Here is a 25,275-nt window from a genome sequence, read left to right on the forward strand (position 1 = left end):
TCATACCAAGTGGGATATTCTCATACCACGCAAGCAGTGATATGGTAGAAATATGGAAAAACAGACAGCATGGAAGTGCAACTTTCTCAAACTAGAGACACATCCCCTATAAATTTCCCCCAATTACCTTAAAATTATGCTCTCATATTAGCCATTTCCTCCCTAGGAAAAAGTCTCCAGCAATCACTGCTTCTTATCTTGTACACCTCCATCAAGTCACTTGATTTGAGTTCTCCCCCTACCCCCATCTAGGTGGTGAATGAAATCTGGAATGTATTACTTGCCTCTACCACCCCACCAAGCAATGTCAAATTATTGTGGTCCCTAGACAAGTTCCTGAAATACCATGCTGTATGGATCATGTGGTGCAAATTGAATTATAATGGATAGACTATACAAAAGTGTAGTCTAATCGGTTCACCTCCGCACTTCCTTCAACTTTAAACTGGAAGCCACAACCTGCAGCCACTGACAACAATAATCAAGAACTCAACCAAGCTAATAGAATTCATGCCTGCCCCAACAAATTAAAAACATGGGCCACAGGAACAAACTGAAAACAGCTCAAAATGATTGGTTGCCAACGGGAAGGCAGCATTTTGGAAATGTATACTGGAAATTCAGGTGAATGGTACACAACTTTTAAGCCATTTACACTCCTAGGTGAAAATATGGATATTTGTGAAGCAGTACTTGGGAAGTCAACTCCAAACTGAAATTTGCATTCAAGTAAAATAGAGACGCATTGGCATCTTCTAATACAATTAATTTCAATGGTGATATTACTGATTTACATCTTTCATAAACTATTTATAACTGTTCGATTACAGAAGCACAAAGCTAACTAGGAACTAGCCACCATCAATATAGCCACTGACTCTGTGCAGTTCAGGCAGCAAAAACCATTTATCTTTAAGGTAACAGTTGAGTAAATTTTGGTACCTGAACAGGGCTGGTTCTCGCACGTGCTGTGGACCTAGTGCTATTCCATGCATGAACTCATAACAGAGGCCGTTCTGGAAAGTGCAGTAGAGCTTTGGAGCACAACCATTGGCGTGTAGGACCTGAAAACTCTTCAGTTCGTTGTCTCGATCCACAAACAGCTCAGTCTTGTTCCCGTAAACTCTCACCAGGACAACATCTTCCATACTGTTCCCCACATAGCAGCCAACTAGCTTGTTTGTGATTCCATCTGTAAATAACTGCAAGAAACAGTTCTTATTATACACACATCTGGTGGCACAATGCTGCTGTAATACCTTATCAGTGAATTGAATGGAGTCAAATTTTAATAACAAACCTAGATCAGACTAATGCCAGCGTATTGTCAGAACAATACAGCTTTCTCATCTGAACTTATAACACAGAATAATACAACATAGGAGCAAGTTCTTTATTCCAGTATTGTGCCGAATTAACCAATGCCCAACTAATTCCTTCTCCCTACACAATGTCTGTATCCTTCCATTTCCTGCACATTCATGTGCTTATCCAAGAGCCTCTTGAATGCCTCGGGCAGCACATTCCAGGGACCACTAAAAACCTGCTTCACACTTCTCTTAAACTTACCACTATTCACCTTAAACTCATAACCTCTGGTATTAGATATTTGAAACATGGGAACAAGATACTGGCTGTCTGGCCCATCTATACCACTGAGTCTCATAAACTTCTATCAAACATTCTTCCCCCCCCACCCCACCCCCAACCCTGGCCTCTGCTACTCCAGAGAAAGCAACCCAAGTTTGTCTAACCTCTTCTCTTAGCACATGCCCCCTAATGCAGGCAGCATCCTGGTAACCTCCCCTGCACCCTCTTCAATGGCTCAACATCCTTCCTATTCGGTGCCAACCAAAAGTCAATGCAATTCTCCAGATGTGGCCTAACTATAGTTTTACAAAGCTGCAATACATCTTCCCAACTCAATTTCTCAACTAATAAAGGCAAGCATACCATGTGCCTTTGTTACCACGTTATCAACCTGTGAAGCCACTTTCAGGGAGCTATGGATCCCGAAATCCTTCTGCATGTCAACACTGCTAAGGATCTTGTAAAACAAAAGTCTCTTTACATTTGATCTTCTGAAATGCCACACTTGACATTTGGCAACTCCACCTGCTAATCTTCTGCCCATATCTGCAACTGATCGACATCTCGCTGTATCCTTTGGCAGTTTTCTACGCAAAATCAACATTCTTTCTATCGTCTGCAAACTTACCAAAACGCAAACAACATTTTCATCCAGGTGATTTACATATACAGCAGATTAATTGGGACACACAATGACCAGTATCTTCTTGGCCCAATTAGCTGAAGTTTCATGAAATAGTTAAGGTACATAAAAGAGAAACTAACATTTAACTGAGGAACACATTATTTAAATGAAATACAGAATAGATGATAATACTACCAATACTACTGGTGGTTGTCCATCCTATCGAACAACGACAAAAAACCTGTGTGGGATGTTTTTAAAGAACGGAAGGCTGTTGCATTGGGGTCTTCCCTAGTTACAGTGGATGGCCATGACTACTTCTGTGCCTTATCACGCAATCCGCTCTCCACATTCTGTTGCAGAACCACTTTTCTGGTGGCTGGATTTAACTGGAGATCTCATTCACCCAGTCTGCCAGAGATGACTTCACATGTTAAGACAAAAATGCCCCTATTTCACGAGGGCACGAGACCTGCCAGCTACTCTCACTTAGTTTAGTCCACCTGTCAAAGCAGTGTACCGGGATGTGGCCACTGTCACATGCAAACAGCTACTTGGAACTGCAGGTTTGAGCCGAGTGGCCCATAGGGACCAAAAGTAACATTCAAGATGACTGTCGATAGTTTAAGATTCTTTGTCATTTCTAACTTGTAGTGAAATGTTTCATTTTCACTCCCAGCTATTTCTAGCATTTCCTGAATGCTTGAAACTGCAGTGAGCAAAACAATTCTGAGTTGTCTTATTGCTCATTTCTTGCCGACTATCACCGACACAAATCAATACCTTTCGAACACAAAAAACACACACAACTGTTTGTTCCAATTATGGTATGGTGTCCAACAGCCACTAGACATACACACGACTGACGCTCATTAGAAAATGTTTGGCAAGTTTCTTGCCCCAATTAAGCGATATATTGTCTGAAATAAACAAAAGGGAATCACAGCTTTTTCTCAATTTGCTTTTGCTCTTGAGTTATCCCAATTAGTCTGTTGCCCCGATTCACCAATAACCCAATTAACCTCTGTATAAAAGAGCAGTGATCCCTGAATGGATCCCTGTAGGACATCAGTATTCACTGACCTCCAGCCAGAGTTTCTCTCGGTTTGGTTTTAGTACGCACTTCACATAACATTGATAACTTCTTGCCTTTTATTTTCTCTCTCTTGGTGTTAACAGATTAAAACCCAAAAGTCACATTGTGGATACAAACCCGACGTGTACAAACTCATTCGGGAAATGTATCATGTAGTATGGAAGGGTGGTGTTCAACGTAATACCAACCCAAAGCTCACCAAATTGTGAATGTCCAAAGCTTACCAGGAGAAAGCCTGGATTTGCCATTAATATGCAATCAATGAAAGTGCATGCCGACAGAGTTAGTAACTAAATCTTTAAAAATGACACAGAGTCCTAAAAATCTTTCATACATCCAAGCTGATGATCATATGGTTTCTTTGAAAGCAGCTTATGTAGGCTGTGCTGGAGGAATCATGGAAGCTGATGGACTTTTGTGGCAAAAATACCCTATTACTAACACTTTTTATATGGAAAACTGGTAAGCTATCACCACGATGAAGAGGAGTGGCTGATCTGAGGGGAAAGGCATGCGGGTGTGATACAGAGCCCAAGCAAGGTCGAGGGGTGTTCCAGAAGATGGGAGTCTGAACCGGAGATGTACTTGGACTGAGAGAGGGGAGAAAAGCTGAAGCGCGATGGTTTTGGAACCTGTCTGCCTAAACCGGGGGTGAGGTTTGAACCATCAAAGCGCCATGCCGATTTGGAAAGGTTGAGTATAGATCAGAAGCGGCCCAGAGCGAATTGCTGCAGCGGGGCCTGGGCTTGGGGGAATGATTCTGTGCTTGGATAGGTTAAGCGCCAGGCCAGATGGACTGAAATGGCAGGGTGTCAGGACCAGAGGCAACGGTTCAGCTGGTTCTGCTCCACATTTTACTCTGATCTCCTCAGCACTGGGGCCGTGTCATGCCCAGGCTGCTCCAGGGTTAGCGTCTATGAACTTCACGGCAATTTGCCTCTGTGACGGACTGACACTATGAGCCTATTCTAGCTGCTCAAAGCTTCAGGTTTACGGACTCAATTCCATTCTGAATGCTGATGCTTGCTTTATTGTTTGCATGATTTGATTTGTTTTCTCCCCTGTCTGTGCATTTATTTTAAATTGAGATCTTTCAAGTTTCTTGTTTTGTGACTCCCCGCAAGCAAATAAACCTCAAGGCTGTATAAATCATTCATACTTTGACAATAAAATGTACTTTGAACTTTGAAAATTTGACTCATAAGTGCCCTCTAAAAATAGCTTGTTTAGGTTATCAGGATCGATCCAGACCTAAACTATCTGGATGACTCAACTTACAGCAAGTTAAAACGATTGACTTATTTGGCAAAGCAATTAAGTGTGATTGACATCCCACTGGAACTACCCTGGAAATTGGACATTCCCTGGACATATTAGTTAGGGCTGGTAAGCTCTCAGCATGCTCTGATGACTTCAGAAGTATGACAGCACTTGCAGGCTGCCCTCAGCACATGCTCAATTTAATTGACAAAGCTAATCTTCATCTCCAACTACTGAATGTCACTAACTCAGGGCAGTAAAGAAAGTATGAAAACTAGGAAAAAAATGCAGACAGGAGAAATGCTGACAGCCAATATTCAGTTGAATATGAGATGAATCAACAGTCAAGCCAAGGGTGCTGAAATCTCTAATGATTTTTTTGTCAAGCTGACAGAGGGGTTGACTAACTAATTCCATCATGTTATCAATCAATCCAGGTAACAAGATCCAAAAGAATAAAATAAAAGACTCCTATGGTATGCAAACTCCTGGATGACTTATTTAACAGAATGTCTGCAAAACTATAACATAACATTAAAAATACAGATTACAATTATGGTGCCACTTCTGGTAAATAAATAGCTCTGCTTCATAGTAGGTTATCTATTCTAATTATTGCTACTGAATGTGCAACCATCTGGACTTTACTGACCTTCATCAAGATGGAGTGGTGCATTTACAAAGAAACAACACAGATTGCAGCAGAGGATGCTCAATCTTAGTGTATTTTTTTTTAAAAAAGGCTTCCATTTGTATCAGAAAAGGAATTAGTTACATGGAAGTAGAAAAATACATCAAACAGAAGAAGACAGCACAGGAACAGACCCTTCAGTCCACAAAGCGTGCCAAGCATAATGCCAAATTACACAAATCCTTTCTGTCTTCACACGCCTACATAAAAGCCTCTTGTACTCCACTATCATATCTGCTTCCACTATCACTAGGTGGTGCATTCTAGACACCTGTCTGGCGTAAAATAAACTTGTTCCACACATCCCCTTTAAACTTTTGCCCTCTTGCATTTGACCCTCCCCCCCACCCGGGTAGCAATTAAGGATTCTGGCTCCATACACCCAAAATGCTAGTGCAACTCAGCAAGCCAGGCAGCATCTATGGAGAAAGAGTACAGTTGCCATTTCGGGCCAAGACCCTCCATCAGAATTGGCCAGTCCCAATGAAGGGCCTCAGCCTGAAATGTTGACTGTTTATTCCTCTTCAAGGTGTTGCCTGACCTACTGAGTTCCTAAAGCTGTGAGTCTGTGCGCTCCTCTTGATTTCCAGCTTCTGCAGACTCACTCGTGTTTAAGATTCTGGCTGTCCACCCTATCCAATCCTCTCAATTTTATAAACTTCTATTATGTTTCCACTCAACCCCTGATGCCGCAAAGAGAACAATCCAAGTTTGTCTATCCTCTCCTCACAACTCTAATCCATGCAGAATCCTGGTAAACCTCTTCTGAATCTTCTCCAAAGCTTCCAGATTCTTTGTCTAATGAGGAAACTGGAATTGTACACAATATTCCAAGTGTAGCCAAGTTTTACCCACCAGCAACATGTTTTACTGGCTCATATATTCTATGCTGCTAGTGATGAAGGCAAGCATGTCACTCACTTTCGTTATGTTGCAACTCTGCAGCACACAATACTTCCAAAATGCACTTCAACTAACCTGGCCCTTGTAAACATTAGGGTACAAGGGGAAAAATAAGAACAGAAGGGTGTGAAAATAAAGTTAAAATCAGAACTATACCTAATCACAATGGTTTGTTCAGAAAAGCTTGTACTTAAAGATTAAAACAATGACAAGACAAGATTAACTTATTAACTGCAAATGTTGGAAATTTGTAAATACTAGAACCACTCTTCAGATCAAAGAGCATTTGAAGAACAATACTTAGAACCAAAATGCAGTTTCTCAGAATCAGGTTTATCACTGACAAGTGTTGTGAAATTTGTTGTTTTGTGGCAGCAATACATCAACTATAAGTTACAATAAATAAAATTTATATATTGTATATATACACTATATATACAAACATAATACTGTGCAAAAGTCTAAGGACCATAGTTTTATATATGTGAATAAGTAGGGCAAAAAGAGTGCAGTGTTCATACGCTGGTTCACTGTCCATTCGGAAAACTGATTGCAGTTCTTAAACTGTTCTTAAAATGGCAAGTAGGTCTTCAGGCTCCTCCTGTATCTCCTCATTGGTAGCAATGAGAAAAGGGCATGTCCTGGGTGATGGGAGTCCTTTTTAAGGCATCGCCATTTGTAGATGTCCTTGATGATGGGGAGGCTAGTGCCCATGATGGAACTGGCTGAGCTTACAACTCTCTGCAGCCTTGTTCATTCAATGTAATGCAATGGCCCCTCTGGTGATCCAAATAGTTAGAATGCTCTCCACAACACACCTGCAGAAATTTTCTACCCTAAGAGTTTGACTTGCTTGGTATTTTTAAATTTTGTTGCTCCTTGGTTAGTGTTCTAGGAACTCACATGTACATCTTCAGATGAATGCAACCTGCAGTAACCAAAGTAACACACACAAAACACTGATGAAGGGTCTCAGCCTGAAGCATCGTCTGTTTACTCTTTTCCAAAGATGCTGCCTGGCCTGCTGAGTTCCTTGAGCATTGTGTGCGTGTGGCTTTGGATTTCTAACATCTGCAGATTTTGTGTCTGAAATAACCATATTCAATGGAGCATTGCACTTCAGCAGGGATATTACTGGGCTTGGAAGTAAAAGTTTGAAATATTTTGAAGAATTAATATAGAGTTCATATATAAAATTGTTAATATATCATTAAATCCAAATAATACTAAGGATCAAAGGGTTAATTCATGAGGCAAGGCTGCATTCAGCGGAGAGAGGATTAGAGGGTGATCTAACAATACTTAATGTGATTAAAGGATTTTGACAGGGTAGATATGGATAAATCATATTCTTTCTTCAGAAAAGAGCAGAGGGCTGGGTGGGAGCAAGAACAGAATACAAGACGAGAGCCAAGCCATAATTTAACTCATTGCAAAGGGAAATGGAAATTTAAAAAAAATGTGTTCCCTCCAAAAAAGGATTAAGACTGTTAGAGACAAAAGACAACAGATATTGGAAATTTTAAGCAAAACAGACACTGAGGAAACTCAGCAGGTCAACTAGTATCTGTGGAGATCAAAGCCTCTATCATCTAAAAACTTCAAAAGCTGAGATTATTTTGCTTGTATTAAAATTTAGGAACCAAAGATGGTAGAAAGGAGTTAAGATGCAGATCAGTTTTGATCTAAGTTATTGAACAAGCTTGGGGGGGAAATAGTCCACCCCTGTTCTAACTTTCCTACGTGCAATCAATTAGTCAAACCTTTTGACATCTCAAAAGAGACTTATGATTCCATGCAATTGACCAGAGACCAAGCCCAACTCTTAAAACCTGGACAATGTTTTAAACTGCAAGTGAAAGTGGGCAAGAGGAGGATTGGGAACAGCTTGCTGAAACTCAAACTGAAGCCTCAAACTGACTGCTGAATAAATTTATAAACCACACTTTGGCCTCTGCTACTCAGCTTACCAGTGGTCCATTGCATTAGAATGATTTAACAATGACAATAAAGACCAGCTCACTTAGTAACCAAATATTTCTCATAGCAACATCATGTCAATAAGGTTGCTATCGTGACAGGGCATAGCTAATCAAAGTTTTTTTTTAAATGGAAGGGCAAAACCCTTTTTTACTCATAGTAACTGGAAAGAATATCACCTCCCTTTGACACAACTGAAATTGCTTCCACATTCTCACTCAGTTATCTGACATCTCACTTTGTCCAAATATCACTGGCCACATTCTGTCCTGCAATAAGTTTGATCTGCATTCCCATTCATTCTCAGGACGTGTCCAGTGTTGGCAAGGTCAAAGTAAAATTTTAAAGTACATACATGTCACCATATGCAACTCAAGATTCATTATCAGATGATTCATACTCAACAAATCTATAGAACAGCATAACAGAATTAACGAAAGACCTCCCAACTTGGGTGTTCAATCAAAGTACAGAAGACAACAAACTGGAAATAAAGGAAATAAATAATTATAATGAATAAATAAGCGATAAATATCACAAGCATGAGATGAAGTTAGTCCATTGGTTGTGGGAACATTTCAATGATGGGGCAAGTGAAGCTGAATGAAGTTATCCCCCTTGGTTCAAGAGCCTGATGGTTGAAGGGTAATAACTGTTCCTGAACCTGGTGGTGTAAGGCTGGTGAGGCTCCTGTACCTTTTCCCCCCCGATGGCAGCCGCAAGAAGAGTACATGTTCCACGTGGTGGGGATCCTGATGATGAATATTGCTTGCCTGCAACAGCATTTCATGTACAATGGTTGCAAGGGCTTTACCTGTGATGGACTGAGCTGCACCCACTACTTTTTGCAGGATTTAGAATTCAAGGGTATTGGTGTTTCCATACCAGGCCATGCAGCCAGTCAATATATTCTCTACTGCACATCTACAGAAGTTTATCATGCTGAATCTCTGCAAACTCCTAAGGAAGTCGAAGCTCTACCATGCTTTCTTTGTAATTGCACTTGTGCGCTGGGCCCAAGAATAATAACAGAGGAATTTAAATTCACTGACCCTCTCCACCTCTGATTTCCTTTTCCTGAAGCAAATAATCAGCTCCTTCGTCTTCCTGACTTTGAGTAAGAGGGTGTTGCTATGATACTACTCAGCCAGATTTTCAATCTCCCCCCCAATTCCTCACCACCACCTTTGATTCAGTCCACTACAGTGGTATTGACAGCAAACTTAAATATGGCACTGGAGCTGCGTTTAGCTACACTACAAGTGTAAAGCAAGTACAGCGGGAGGCTAACCCGTGCAGATGGCAATCGTGGATATTTTGCTGCCAATCCGAATTGATTGGGGTCTGCAAGTGAGGAAATGGAGGATCCAACTGCACAAGGAGGTATGGAGGCCACGGTCTTGGAGCTTATTGAGTAGCTTTGAGGGGATGATGATATTGAATGCCGAGCTGTAGTCGATAAAGAGCATCCTGATCCTGATATCTTTGTTGTCCAAACGCTCCAGGTCTGAGTGATGAGCCAGTGTGATGTCATCGCTGTGACCTGTTGCCCTGCTAGGCAAATTGGAGCAGATCTAAGCTGCTTCTCAGGAAGGAGTTGATACATTTCATTACCAAATTCTCAAAACACTTCATCACTGTGGATGCAAGTGCCACTGGTAATAGTGATTAAGGCAGGTCACCACACTCCTCTTGGGGACTGACATAATTGAAGCCTGCTTGAAGCAGGTGGGCACCATACACTGCCAGAATAAGATTAAAGATCTCAGTGAACACTCCAGCCAGTTGTTCCACACAGGCTTTTAGTACTTGGCCAGGTACCCCATCTAGTTTAGATGTTTTTAGGGTTCACTCTCCTGAAGGCTGCACACGTCAGCCTGAGAGACTGAAATCACAGGATGATCAGGGGCTGTTGGAGATTCCCAAGGTTCCTCCATGTTTTGATGGTCAAAGCAAACAAAGATATGCATTGAGCACATCTGGAAGCGAAGCCCGGTTGTCACCAATGTCACTTGATTTAAGATGTAATAGTATAGAAGCTCTACCATAATTGTCAAGAATCCTTCATTGACTCAAGCTTAGTACAGAATTGCCACTTTGCCCGTGGTAAACGTGCAGTGAGTATAATTGCGAGCTTGCCTTCTTAGCCAACTACATCGTTTCAGGGTCCACTTCTGCAGACAACAGCCCAGACCATACTCCAAGCTGCATTTGTAGCTTCTAATTCTGCTCCAGTGATCAAGGGGCACTACCCTTGCAAAACGAAACACCCTCTCTAAATATCTTATCGAACTTTCAGTACATCTTTCTCCTATGATTCATCAATGGCCATATTGTCTTTGTACAGAAGTCCAAGCTATACTACAAGGTCAAATGCAAGTCTTTTTGTGGGCACACTGATCACAGCCAAGGGACAAAAAGAGAAATCCTCTAATCACCACAACTTCTGGTTTCTTGATGGCCAGTACTGGCAGCAATCATGTCCACCTGCTGAGATGAAGCTCTAAAATTCCCTTCCCAAACTTCTGTTTCTAAACTTTTAAGTCAGACATTAAAACTTACTTCAATGACAACTCAGTATCAGATTTTGTGACTTGCTTAGCATACCTTGCTACATTAAAAAGCACCAAATAATAGAATCAATTTCTGTCGTACTTCAGCTGTTCCCTAAAACATGAAGGAAGTTCCTGCTTTATTAACCAGAAGGCAACAGATAAAATTTGGCACCACCTTATTCTTCTTTTTCAAATACGGTTGGGCTTTTCACAATCCTTTTTGACTGACAAACTTACCAGTATACAAACCATCATGCCAATTTGATCAAAGATATCGGTGGTAGAATTCTATATGAAGCACGTCTCCTCTTTGTTCAATGCCAATTAATGGAAACTTCATCGCAGTAAGGGGTTAAAATCTAAGTGTTTAATATAACCATCTTCAATAAAATAAAGGAACCTCATTTTGATTTCCACCTCAGAGGAGCAAAATAGCTCGGTTTGAAATACTACTTTGACATTAATTTATCATCTCTTGGTATGCCATGTCCCATCCTTCCTTCAACACCCTCCTTGACAGGAAAGGCAAAAGGCACACTGGACAATGGCATAACACTTCTATTGAACAGCTATTGACTAATATCAATGGGTGGCAGGGTGAAGATACATCTCTGCCAAAGGAGGTGCAAAGTGCATCTTCCCTCTGCTAGCTGCAGATCATCCATAGACAAGGTGTAACATCTGCTAAGACACCTGACAGGGTCAAGTGAAGCCATGGAAGTAGGCAGTGGATGGTCATATGAACAGCTGGTGCATATCACAAGTCTTGGTTATGCAACTACTGATGTCAGGTTGACAATCTCTGAAGAGTATTGGCATTGGCTGGGCTCATTCGGCTTATAAAGAACTGCCCAGAAGTCAATGGCAAACCACTTCTGCAGAAAAAAAATTACCAAGAATAATCCATGGTCACAAGACCATGATCGTCCATGTGATACTGACATGGGGCATGATGACTGACAATATTATGTTGGCCTCTGAAATTGATGTGGGGGAGCACATGCAACTCAGCAGTCCTTATGTAGCAGGCAAATTCAACTAACCTAGGGAATGTAAAGCAGTTGCAACAGCAACTTCTCCCTATAAAAGCAGGGTAATTTCTCCAACACAGTGCATGGAGAATAGCTAAATTATCTTCACAAATCCAATCTGTCACTGACAGCAGTGTAAAGATTAACTTTGTCTTATGTACATTGGAACATACAGTAAAATGTGTTGTTTGCATCAACCACCATGGAACAAGGAAGTGCTGGGACAGGCCTCAAGTGTCTTCCAGTACACAGTGTACTACATTCTTCCAGTACAGCATGCCCACTATTTACTAACCCTAACCTTATGTTTTTGGATTGATGACCCCCAACAAGTTTCATCCTAACCAGCAAAAACCATTGCATTTTAACCCATAATTAAAATTCAAACAAGATAACAAGGAGTACAGTTAGTCCTCTATTGAACGAGATGGTACACTGTTGAGGCATTGGACAGGAAACATCACTCCACACTCAATCCATCTGACAAGTTATTGTATGCTAATAAATGGTGTGCATTAGCCAGTGCCAAGACCTTTGGTATACCATAAACTTGAATTAAAAACCATTTACTGCTACTGGCTTCCCTCCTTGGGAACAACTGTCATGACATTTTTTTAAAAAATAGCAAGTGCCTTTGTAAACTTTCGGAATTACTTCATTTGCAAACTGACCATACTTAATACAAAATTATTTTCCTCAACTGTGCTGAACACCCCAGAAAGTTATCGTTTAGATTCACACGAGGCTACTTTGATGCCAACAGTCATCCTTGGTGAGCTACAGAAGTCAGTGGCTCTAACAAGAGATGAAGTTCATGGCTCCACAATCCCCAAGGTCTTGCACAAAAAAGGGTATGTGGAAGAGTGTCAAGGAAGAAGCCCTGGTTTAAAAAAAACACAACTTTGCAAATCATCACTTAGAAGATGCTATAAAGACATGGAAGGAGGTCTCATGGACAGATGAGACTAAAATTGAACTTTTGGTCTCAACATCAAGTGGTATATGCAGTGCGATCTAATACTGCGCATCAGTCAGGCAACACCAGCCCCACTGTAAAATATCACACAGTGAGGATGTTTTTTCAACAGTACCGATGAGAAGATGAATGCTGCTACATACAGACCAACCCTGGATAAAAACCTGCTAGCCTCTGCCAGAAAGCTTAAACTAGGGAGGAAGTCAGTCTTTCAGTAGAACAACAACCCAAAGTACACTATCACAGCAACCATACGAGTTTCTCACGCTTTATAATTTTCCCTTTTTGCTTGGGGGGGGGGGCTGTGACTAAAGGAGCACGATTCACAAGTAAAAATTGATCAAAAACCCTGGTTGTAATACTCATTTAAGTGAACAAAGGGTTGGAGGCTAAATACTTAACAAATGCTTTCTGTAAGGAGTTTCTAAGTTTTCCCTGGGACCACGTGGATCTCCTCCCACATTCCAAAGACGTACGGCTAGTGTCAGTGCATTGTGTGCGCGCTATGTTAGCACCAGAAGCTAGGCGGCACTTGTGGGCTTGCCCAGCACATGATTTCATCTGAGGTATTTCACTGTTTCAATGTACATGTGACAAATAAAGCTATTCTTACATGGGAGTTTACTTCAAAAAAATCATAGTTACCACAAGAAGCTTCACAAAAGGGAAAGGACAAGAGCAAGCATAACATTTGAAGCTGCAAAGATGTACTAACTTTGGATTTTTTAAAATATATATGGCAGCTGAGAAATACAAATGCTAGACACCACCAGCAAGGGAATCTTTTCCTCTTGTCCAACTGAACGGAACTGAAAACAGACCATGCAGCAAATCATAGGATCAACTCTACCACACTCTTATGGAAGCACACATTATCCAATCACATCCCTTGTAATTATTTGGTGAGCATTTTAATAAATATCGGTAATCCAAAATAAAAATAGAAAATGCTGAATCTATTTAGGATGTCATGCAGAGATAGGGTTAATGTTTCAGACTGATGGCATTTCAAAGATAGGTACATTTAGAATCTGTCCATAACACTGACTGTTTATTTCCCCTCCACAGATACTGCCCAACTTGCTGAGTTCCTCCAGCATTGTGTACATCGCTCAAGATTACTTGCATCTGCTGAATCTCATTTTTAAACATTTAAAGATACTTGTTGTCTAAACTTACAGGGAAATGGGAGGGGCAAAGAAGAGACAGCGAGTGTAACGAGGTAGAAACCAAGAGAAGACAAATGACACAGATTGGCAATAACTAAGAGTCGCCCAAGTCTTATTAAGGGCAGCTATCTCATCTGGAAGAACAGAAAAATAAATGAACAGGGAAAAAAATCTTGCTGGAACTATGAAATACAGGATAGTGGTGTGTGGGAAATGGAAATGAAAACAGAATGCTGGGAAGGCTAAATAGGTCATAAGATATCTGTGCAGAGAAAAGCTGAGATTGGCCAAGGACTGAGATACAAAAAAAAACTGCTGGAATTCCAAAACTGAGAAAATGGTGAAAACAAGCAGCATCTGCAGAAAGAGAGCTAAATGCCCAGACCAATAACACACTGAAAAGCTAACTCCGCTCAAAATGCCTTCCAACCCTCTGAGCTCAATCCACATTCAAAGTCAAAGTAAATTATCCAAGTACATGCATGTCACCACTTTCTTGCGGGCATTGAGGGGAAAATAAAAAAATACATATAACTTTTCATAAATTCTAAAGACTGACAAACAACCAATGACCAGAAGATAATTATGAAAATAAAAAAATACTGCGATCATAAGCTGAATTGACTTTATTACTTACATCCTTCACATTTATGAGTAGTAAAAGTCTTTGTTATGCCTGCATCTAAATGTGCAATTTATAGTAATTTGTAATAAATAGTATGTACAACAGTACAGTCAATACAACATAAAAATATAATTATATCAGCACGTTAATCAGTCTGATGGCCTGATGGAAGAAGCTGTCCCAGAGCCTGTTGGTCCTGGCTTTTATACTGCGGTACAGTTTCCTGGATGGTACCAGCTGGAAGAGTTTGTGGTTGGGGTGACTCCAGTCCCCAATGATCTCTTCAGCCCTTTTTACACACCGGTCTTTGTAAATGTCCTGAATACTGGAAAGTTCACATCTACAGATGCACTGGGCTCTCCGCACCACTCTCGGCAGAGTCCTTTAATTGAAGGAAGTACAATTCCCATTTTAGGCAGTGGTGCAGCCAGCCAGGATGCTCTCAATTGTGCCCCTGTAAGATTTGGGGGCCCATACCAAACCTCTTGAACCATCTGAAGTGTAAGAGGCACTGTTGTGCCTTTTTCACCACACAGCCAGTATGTACAGTCCACATGAGATCCTTGGTGATGTTTATGCTGAGGAACTTAAAGCTGTTCACCCTCTCAACCCTAGATCCACTGACGTCAATAAGGGTTAGTCTGTCTCCATTCCTCCTGTAGTCCACAACCAGCTCCTTTGTTTTTGCAACATTGAGGGAGAGGTTGCTTTCTTGACACCACTGTATCTGGATAATGACTTCTTCTCTGTAGGCTGGCTCATATTGTTTGAGATTAGGCCAATCTATGTAGTATCGTCAGCAAATTTAATTAGCAGATTAGAGCTGTGGGTGGTGACACAGTCATGGGTGCAGAGAGAAAAAAAAGAGGGGGCTTAGTACACAGCCCTGAGGGACACCTGTGTTGCGGGTTACAGGGGCAGAGGTGAGGAAGCCCACTCTTACCACGTGCTGGTAATCTGATAGGAAGCCCAGGATCCAGCTGCACAAGGCAGGGTGAAGGTCGAGGTCTCAGAGCTTCTTGTCTAGTCTGGATGGAACTATGATGTTGAATATTGAACTGTAGTCCAAGAACAGAATTCTCACATAAGCATCCTTCTTCTCCAGATGTGCAAGGACAGTGTGTAGAGCTTGGCTATTGCTTCACCTGTCAATCGGTTAAGTCGGGTAGGCGGATTGTAGGGGGTCTAGTGTGGGTGGTAGCAAGCTGCAGATATAATCTTTGACCAGCTTCTCAAACCATTTGCTTATTATTGAGGTGAGTGTGACAGGACACCAGACATTCAGACATACCTTGGTCTTTTTAGGCACATGGACAATGGTGGATGTTTTGAAGCAGGAGGGCACTCTACACTGGGAGAAGGAGAGATTAAAAATGTCTGTAAACACACCAGCCAGTTGTGCCGCACACATCCTGAGTACCCGCCCCGGGATGCCTCCGGTTCTTCAGCCTTATGACTGTCCACTCGTTGGAAACACCCGTGTACTTCAGCCTCAGAGATGACCAAGATGCAGGTTGGTTCTGCGGCCCTCTTCGGGGGCTCAGTGCTGTTGATATTGAACCAAGCGTGAAAAAGATTTAGTTCATCTGGGAGAGAGGCAGCAATGCCACAAGCTGAAAGTGTTGCTGGTGGAGTCTTGTGCAGTCATTGAAATTGAGTCTGTCTCTATCTAACATCAGCAGGGGCCTGCTTTGACAAGGTGGAACTTGCTGAATTAAATATTGAATTCCAAGTGCAAAGAAAGGCCTAGACCAAATACAACAAGGTGTGTCTTGAGCTTACGTGGGCTTTACTGTAGTATGAGGCTGAAGATCAAAATCAAAGTAAAATTTAATATTAGAGTAAATGTGTCACCACGTACAACCCTGAAATTCATTTCCCTATGGGCATACTCAACAAGTCTATAGAATAGCAACTATAACAGGATCAATGATAGATCAGCCAGAGTGCAGAAGACAACAAACTGTGCAAATGCAAGCATAAATAAATAGCAATAAATATCGAGAACATGAGATAAAGCATCCTTAAAGTGAGATCATTGGTTGTGGGAACATCTCAATGGATGGGCATATGAGTGTAGATACCCCCTTTTGTTCATGAGCCTGGTGGTTGAGGATGAAGGGCAGACTGGGAATGGAATGGAAGATTAATGTTTCAGACAACTGGAAGCTCAGATCCAACTCTGCAGACTGAAAGCTCATGCAACCTGCATTTAATTTTCCCAATGTAGACGATACCCCCTACGGAACAATTAAATGGTATTTGCAAGCCTGCAGGCAACCGTCCTCAGTCAATAACAATCCACACCACTCATATGATAGATTTTTTTCTTTGTACTGCACATCCCTTCTCCTCCCCTGCAAGGCTATAACGTAGAGAAAAAAAACAGGCTCCCAATAGAGGGTCTCAGCCCAAAATGTCAACTCTTTATTCCATTCTATAGATGCTGCCTGACCTGCTGAGTTCCTCCAGCATTGTAGTTATTGCTCAGGATTTCCAGCAATTGCATGATCTGTCTTTATGAAAATCTGCAGATGCAGGAATCCAAAACAACAAAACTGCCAGAAGACTTCAACCAGTCAATATGCATCTGTGAAAAGAGAAACCAAAGTTTCAGAACAGAGGGAGAGAGAAAGCAAGTTAGCTTAAGTGGCTGACAGCACAGGATGGAACAAAGATAACGTTTGTGATGGAATGAAATGATGGATAGTCAATGAAAGCACAGTTGAACTCCTTTGTGTAAAACATCGTTGATGCTCCAGTGTGGGTAGAAATATATAGTCTGGCCTACTGGGACATACAAAGCAGGCCAGAATATACAAATGAAAGTATTCCTACCGCTGTCCTTAAAGAGCTTGCATTTTCTCCTTGTGACGACTTGGGTTTCTTTTGGTTTCCTCACACAGTCCAAAAATATACTGGTTGGTAGGTTAATTGGTCATTGTAAATTGTCCCGTGATTGGCTAGGGGTTGCTGGGTGGCGTGACTTGAAGGATCAGAAGGGTCTATTCCATGCGGTATCACAATAAATTAAGGGAAGAGGAACAACAAGCACAAATGGCTGACCCTGTCTGACACAAACACACAATCACTCTGTGGTGCACTGACGTTTACAATAGTCTCCAAACCCATCCCTATTATTGGACAGATTGCTTGCAAATTATCAGAGATGGCCACATGCATGGCATCCATAATAATGCCCATGTTACTTCTATATCAGAATAATATCACAACATTTGTCATGTAATTTGGTGTTTTGCAACATCAATACATTGCAATATATAATAAATTATAATATATTAAATTAAATAAGCAGTTCAAAAAACAGAGGAAAAGAGAACATATCTTCTGCTGATACCCTTAGGTGGGCCAGTACTACCTCTAGACAGCTTGTACACATTCCTGACCAGGTCGTTCCTCAATACTTCTGCAAACTCAAGACCTTCTGGACTGAAGTTGTGCCATTTCATTCATCCTTCAGCCTCCCGCTCAAACTTGCATGGGCGTGCTAAGATCACAAGAAAACAGAAGTAGGCCACTTGGTCCTTCAGGCTTTCCCTGGCATTCAATATGATCATGGTCGATCTTCTTCAAGCCTCAACTCCTCTTCTCTTGCATTTTTCCATGGTCCCAAATTCCCTCATCTTTCAAACCATCTAGCCTCCACAACCACCTGCAGTAGAGAATTTCAGAGATTCACCAACACCCAAAAGAATTTACAAGGCACTTCAATTTTAATCAACTGCTTCCTTTATTCATTTTGAAACTTGTCCCAGTGGAAAGAACTGATCATGTACTGTCACACCCCCTTAGGATCTATTCTTCATAGCATATTCTTTTAAAGCACAAAGAATATTGATGCAATTTGTTTTATCATCAAGCTGTTTCTCCAATACATTCATTTAATCCTAGGAATTAGCTTAGTAAAATTTATTTGGATTGACTGCGAAGTTAGTACATCCCATTTTTTTTTAAAAACAGGTGGGTCAAAGCTGTACCCAGTATAGTTGTAATGGTGTAATGTGAGGTTATCCATCATAACCTGTACGACTTTACATCACCACCATCATCACTCCATGCCATGTCATACGACATGAATGATCATGGCCTTTAATCATGATTGTTCTGGCAAGTTTACTATTACCTTCTTGTTATAGATGTCAGCTGCTTAAACAACCATCCACCACCTGCTCCAATGGCTTCACATGACTCTGCTTGCTGGTGTTGCACCCTGCCCAAGGATGACCCACAGACTAGCAGAGAGAAGGAGCACCTTACACCTCCTTTGGGAGGAAGCATCTCTACCTCACAACTATAGCACTTGCATTTAAATCTCAATCCTCAGCAAGACAATATGCTATTTACCTTCCTAACTAGCTGCATGACAAATATTTGACTTCATGCACAAGAACACTTAGATCCCTCTGTAGAGCACCCACTTAGAAAACAATGCCTTTTGATTTCTTCTACAAGTGCATAACCTATATTTCCCTGCGTTGAAATTCTATTTACTAAGTTCTGCCTCTTTCTCAACCTGTCTAAATCCTGTTGCAGAGTCTGTATATCCCAACTGTAGTTCACTTTTGCAACCAACCTTCGTATTACCAGCAAACCTTACACTTACCTTACACTCTACCCTCTCCTCTAAGTCATTAATGTAGACAGTCGACAACTGAGTACCAAGGAGTAATCACTAGTTACATTAGCACTAGGTAGTTGAAAAATGCCCATTTATTCCTACTGTCATTTTTGTGATAACTGGTCTTCAATCTATGTTAAAAACTGCACTCTTACCTTGTGCACCAGCCTTTTATACAACATCTTAAAACACAGGCTCTGAAAATGCAAACACATGCAGGCTCCCCTCCATCCACTCTGTTGGTCTCAGAGGATATATATATAATGTTCTTTTCACAAATCCACACCGAAAGGGTTTGAGTGCATTAAAGTTCTCTAGATGATCAATATTTCTTCCTTGCCTTTGGGATTAACAGCATAGTTGTTCAGTGTAGAATGCAGCCCTTCAGCCCAAATAGTCTGCGCCAAACAAGATAATGCCAATTTCCAAAATTCTTCCATTGCCTCACTTCTCCAGCTCTAGAAGCCCTACACCATCCCCTCCAAAACAGCTGCATTCCATCTCAGATTAAATTCTATGTAGGTAGATTTTCACCTGCCTAGTTCCCAAGCTCTGAAACCTTTCTAAAACTTTTGGAAAAAAAAAGTTTCCCAAGTTAGAAAGTTAAGAAACCCCAAAGAAAAACTGCAGTATGATACTCCTGTGCCCTGCAAGAGGACCACAAGCTTGTCGTTGGGTTTTGAGGCTGTGTGCCTCAATGATCCAGAGATCGACGTGGGCTGGCGTAAGAGATTTATGATATGGGTCTTCGTAGGGTCATCCATGCCAAACAGGTCAAAGAGTAGAGGCCAGACTAAAAGTCTTCAGGTTCAGCAATTCAGCACAGGGTTAACAACCCTGACTGGTAAAACAAAACTGTTACGGAAAAAGAAATGAACAACTCGTCTACATCTGACTGTGATGGTATTCCTGAAGCCTGCATGACTGACAGTACTGACATGATGAAGAAAGCCCTGAACACAGCCAGAGATAGAGGACCTTCACTGCTGCCCTAAAGGCCAGTGGCGTAATGGGCACTCCCCTGCAAGGACCACAGAGGTTTTCTCATTGACAGTATCAGATTGAAATCATGCCTGCTCGCTCTTCTGGACAAAAGATAGTACTTTAGGGAAGTCTCCCTTACTCTTTATAATGACCTGAACAGAATTTAAAATATGGCCATTTTTTTATTTATTTGCTATTAAGAACTTGTTATATACAAACTTGTCCACTGTATTTCAGTCCTGCCATGCTGACTATACCACTAAACTACTAAATTAATAGCACAATGGAAAGGAATAAAGCCATGGGAAAATCTTTTGTAAATACAGACGTTGATCTCTAAACCAAAAGAGAGGTATCTGATCATTTAGAGAAGTTTTGTGCATTGAAACCAAATCAAATTGGATTTATTGGGAAAAATCGTATGTGATTAATTTGCTAGACTTGTATGCTCAGTGAGCTAGCCTTATTCTGTAAAGGGCAATTCACAAAGGCATCACTGGAACTGAGCTGAAACTAAGTCCACTTTGAAACTAGACCTTTTGCATTACCAACCCCATGCTTATGGAAACTGTGCACCTGTGCCCAAACAGGCAAGCAAGCAAAACAGTCCAGTCAGAGGGAATACAATTAAGGCTAAAAATACAACAGAGAAAAGTGAAGTCAACAGCAAGTCTGAGAAAGCATTTACCAGGGGTCATTCACAGCAACATTAATAATAATAAGCCATTAATTACAAAGATAAAAACCTGCACAACTCTAGACAAGCAACTGAATGACACCTACTGTTAAAAACAATTGATAAAGATCACACAGTTTTGGGAAGATCCTTGGTGATCACACGATCCCTGGGATGCAACCATTCCAAGAGTAGCCCGTACAAGAAACCTACATTGAGGATTATTAAGGAAAACTTCAAGACACAGGAGCAGAATTTGAGCACTTGATCCATCAGGTCTACTCCAGGAGTTATATCTTTGTGTTTTAGGTATCTGCTCTAGACATAAATGACCATGAAGCAGTAACCTAGGCTCATCTCTTAGAAACAATCTTCAGCATGTCATTAAAAATTATGATTGAGGAAATAAAGCACATAACAAAGATGCAGCAATGAAGACAATATTAAATAAACAAGTTGAAGTGAATTATACAATTCTGCAGATGTACTGCATCACGTATATACTTTCCCTGTCAATAAAGGTTAGAAGAGAAGGAAGATGTATGGGGTTTTCAAGCAACTTTGATGAGAATTGTGTTCTCTGTGGTGCCAGGTTGGTTCAAATTTTTAAAATGACAACATTGTGGTTCAAGGAACGCAAGGCAGTCTTTGAGCTGAGAGTTGGCAGGCATGAAAAGGAGCAGTAATAGATGGGTGGAGAAGAATAGGCGATAGGAACGGGTTAGTGGGACAAGTTTGAAGACCAGGAACAAGATGTTGGGACAGGAGGTGGGATGCAAGTCCAAAATGAAGATTAGATGGTTCACAGAACTGAAGACGATAAAGCAGAAGGAATGGTGAGAGGGGTTAAGACCAGAAGTGGCACTATAGTACATGGTGTGGACAGTGAGAGAATGATGACAAGCAACCAGACTCCTAGATGCAGAGTGCCAAGTGTGCGATGGCTACAAGTAGGATAACAGAGACAGTCAGTGAAGGTTAAGATCAGGAAAGGGAGCACTAATTAGGTTGTAGGTTCAAGGTTAACAGCAGAGTCACGAGAGGAAGGAGTGAGCAAGGTGTGGGAGTGAAGGCAAAGGTGGAACAGAACAGCAGAATGCACAAGTGGGGATAAAATCCAGCAAGAGGCTAGTAATATGTTTGATGCCCAGGTTAGGGTCAGGCGTGGTTGACAATAAGCTCAGCAATGGGCAGAGAATGTGCTTGATGTCTACTAATGTAGATGTAATGTAATGAAAAAGGGATGTGTTCTGTATCTAGAATGGGGTAGCAGAGGGGTTTAGGGGCAGGAATATGTTTGTTATCCAGTAACAGGGCAGTTGGGGGTGGGGGGAAGGGAATCAAGACAAGAACATGTTTGACATCCAAGTATAGAACAGTAAAAGGTTAGAGACAAGAATGTGTCGGAGGTCTAGGTATGGGCATGGATTGTTTCAAGATAAGTCAGCGTTTTAAGACAGTTCCAATAGACGTTAATGACAGGAATACGGTTGATATCTAGGAATGGGGCAGTAGAAGGGTGGGGAGGGGATGCCCAAGGATTGGACAGAAGGTGGTTTAGTGGAAATGACAGGGCAGAAGTTTCACCCTCCCATCAGCCAGATCCTGTCAGTCACCCGCGTTGCCCGAGGGGAAGTAAGTGCCTGACGAGTCTGTTTGGAAGATACGAACAACGAGGCGAGATACACACGGAGGCCCGGGAGACCTGTCAGCAATCGGTCCGGGCTGCACCTGTACGAAGGAAGGAGGGAGTGAGCCGGCGCTCCGCTTACCTTGGTCTTCACCCGTCCGATGTCCCAGTGGGGTCTCAGCCGACCCACCAGCCGCAGGGCCCCGGGCACCACGTCGTTCTCGTCCACGTAGACGGCGAGCTTGGGCACGGCAGGGGCGCCGCTCGGGACATGCACGGCAGTCTCCATGGCGGCCGGGCTGTGCCGGCCGTCTGGGCGCAGCCTGCCGCTTATGTGCGGGGAGGGAGGAGGGAGCGGGGAGGGGAGAAGAGGAGAAGGGGCGGGGGAGGAGGAGGAGGTGGCGGCGGCGCCCTCAGCTCCGCCTCCACAAGGTGGTCTAGCGTCACCGGGGCAAGACGGCGGGCCGTCACTCGGCACCGACATGGACAGGGAAAGAGGCGCTCACCCAGCCTGCACTCGAACCCCCTGCGTTCGCCCGGCGCGCCGCTGCTGGCCCCTACCGGCGGGAGGTCGCAGCGCCAGCGAGCTCCGCTCCGCCTCTCGCACCCTCACCCCACTGCAACCCGAAGTTTGGAGTGGACGTCAGCCACTTTGCGTGGGCTGATCTTTGCCATGTTACATATCTGTGCATTCTGGTGCAGCGGTGACCTCAGCAGCAATCTCACGCTTTACAATAGAAATAAACCTACTTTTTTGTTATTTGCACATGGAAAGATTAAGTTGAGAAGTAAGTGTAGGGATTGGAGTAAAGGACTAATATTATACACGTGATTTGATATTGTGATGTGTGGCTATGGCTGGCCATACCTCATAATGTGGCAGCTGAGGGGCAACCCACATATTACCTGGACAACAGGATTTGTAGTGTTGGAGTGGTTTCAGAGCCTGTAGTTTAAATTTAGCTACTATTCAACTTTGAAGCGTGATTCAGGCAAAGGACTTTTGACCCACTTCACAGTGAAGTGTTTTATCATCAGCTCATCTGTGCAGCTGGAAATTGCTACGCTTGTTGGAAAGTATAAAATGCTGGTAAATATTCAAAAGGAACTTCCATCAGTAGTGGGAGAAACAGTCGGTAGTTCAATAGCACTTTAAGCAGCTGTGACAAGTTCTCAAAAGATACATAGATTGCCTCTACACAGATTTTGCTCAGTATTTCCAATTTTTTTGTTCAGTTTTTACTTTGGTCCATTCACACTCTGGTATAATCTCCTCCCACCTACTTCATTATAATGGAATGGTGGAGCAGAATCAATGGGCTGAATGGCCTAATACTATGTTTTATAGTCTCATCTCACCATATCTTGTTTTCTTTCCTCTTTTAATCTAATCTTTACAAAGTTTCATACAATTAACCTCAGCTGTACGTGGCATGAAGCTCCACAACTGCACCTCTACAGCCTATCTTTATGAATAGTTTTCAATAAATCACTCAAAATCAGTTTTATATATATATATATTTAATAGATATGGGAACTCAGTTCATTAAAATGTGAATCTTTTAAAATGCAGCATTTCTAAAGGGGACATGAACTCATGTGAAAAGCTTGGTACCACCATTGAATCAAGGTAGAAGGAACTTTATCAGAAGCATAGCAATTAGTGCGATGCTATTATGTATCGAGCGTTGTGGAGTTCAATTCCATCACCTCCTGTCAGAAGTTTGTACGTTCTCCCTGTGAACAGGTGGGTTTCATCCAGTTGTTTCAGTTTTCTCCTATCCAGACCAACCAGTTAGAAGATTAATTGGTCATTATAAGTTGTTCTGCGATTAGGCTAGGGTTGAATAAGTGAGCTGCTAGTCAGTGTGGCTCATTGGGCATTGCATCTCTAAATAAGTAAATAAAATAAACCTCAACTAGTTTAACTCAGCCCAACACACCTAAAATAACACATCACTGTATAAAAGGAAGGAAATTTATGTAGCTGACTGTGTCTGAAGTCTATGAAATTATTTCAGTGTTCATATCCAGTACAGAACAAGCCAAGTTTTGTTGCTTTTAGATGAACAATTAGTGAACTTTGCATACATGGTTGAGGGATGAGGTTGGTGGTGTATATACTCTAGGAGACTGCACATTACAACGGATCATTGATAGGATACAGAGCTGAGCTGAGAAGTGGCAGAGGGAGGTCAGTCTGAAAAAGCATGAAGTGTTATACTTTAGAAGGCCAAAACTGAAGGCAGAGTACAGAGTTAATGGCAGGTTCATTTCCATAGATCCCTCAAAGTTGCTGTGCAAGTTGATAGGGTTGTTAAGGAAGCGTATAAGATTCAAAGTGCATTTATTACCAACAAATGTAAGTATTCTACAATCTTGAGATTTGTTTGCTTACAGGCAGTCACAAAGCAAGGAATCTGAAAGAACCCAATTAAAAAAAAATAAGACCAACCCCAGTGCCCACAGAGAAAGAGAAAAAAAAACACACAAAGCAAATCTTGCAGACACTAGAAGTGAGCAACAACAACAGCATTCCAAACCAAATTGAGTCCGTAGATCCAAATCGCTGGAGTAGGCCCAAAACCTCGGTATTCAGTTCATCATATTAGCAAAGGCTGCAAAGTTCGCAGACACCAAGCACAGCAGCGGGGAGCAGTCTCACAGCCTTTTAGTATATTTGCCTTTATTAGTTCAGAGACGGAGTTCAAGACCCATGAGGTAAGGTTGCAGCCTTTTTAAAGCTCACTCTTCGAGTATTGTCTTCGATTTTGGTCACCTCATTATGGAAGAATGCGGTTAAGAGAGGTGCAGAGGAGATTTACCAGGACACTGAGGAGATTTA

General features: G+C 41.9%; 1 protein-coding gene across 3 annotated transcripts in view; it reads right to left on the reverse strand.

Moving 5' to 3' along the window:
• etnk2 (ethanolamine kinase 2) overlaps window positions 1–22,987 on the reverse strand; it is a 76,821-nt gene extending 53,834 nt beyond the window's left edge. Inside the window, exons 1-2 of one of the 3 annotated variants that reach the window (XM_059950171.1) lie at window positions 22,573–22,987; window positions 943–1,202 (exon numbers count right to left, since the gene is read on the reverse strand). In XM_059950171.1, the coding sequence (XP_059806154.1) occupies window positions 943–1,202; window positions 22,573–22,914 (602 nt within the window). In that variant the 5' untranslated portion in view covers window positions 22,915–22,987. The remainder of the gene's footprint in view (window positions 1–942; window positions 1,203–22,572) is intronic. The other 2 variants (XM_059950173.1, XM_059950172.1) reach the window with 2 other exon arrangements.
• Window positions 22,988–25,275: the final 2,288 nt, after the last annotated feature.

The sequence above is a fragment of the Hypanus sabinus genome, chromosome 25 (assembly GCF_030144855.1).
Source record: "Hypanus sabinus isolate sHypSab1 chromosome 25, sHypSab1.hap1, whole genome shotgun sequence".
Classification (NCBI taxonomy): Eukaryota; Metazoa; Chordata; class Chondrichthyes; order Myliobatiformes; family Dasyatidae; genus Hypanus; species Hypanus sabinus.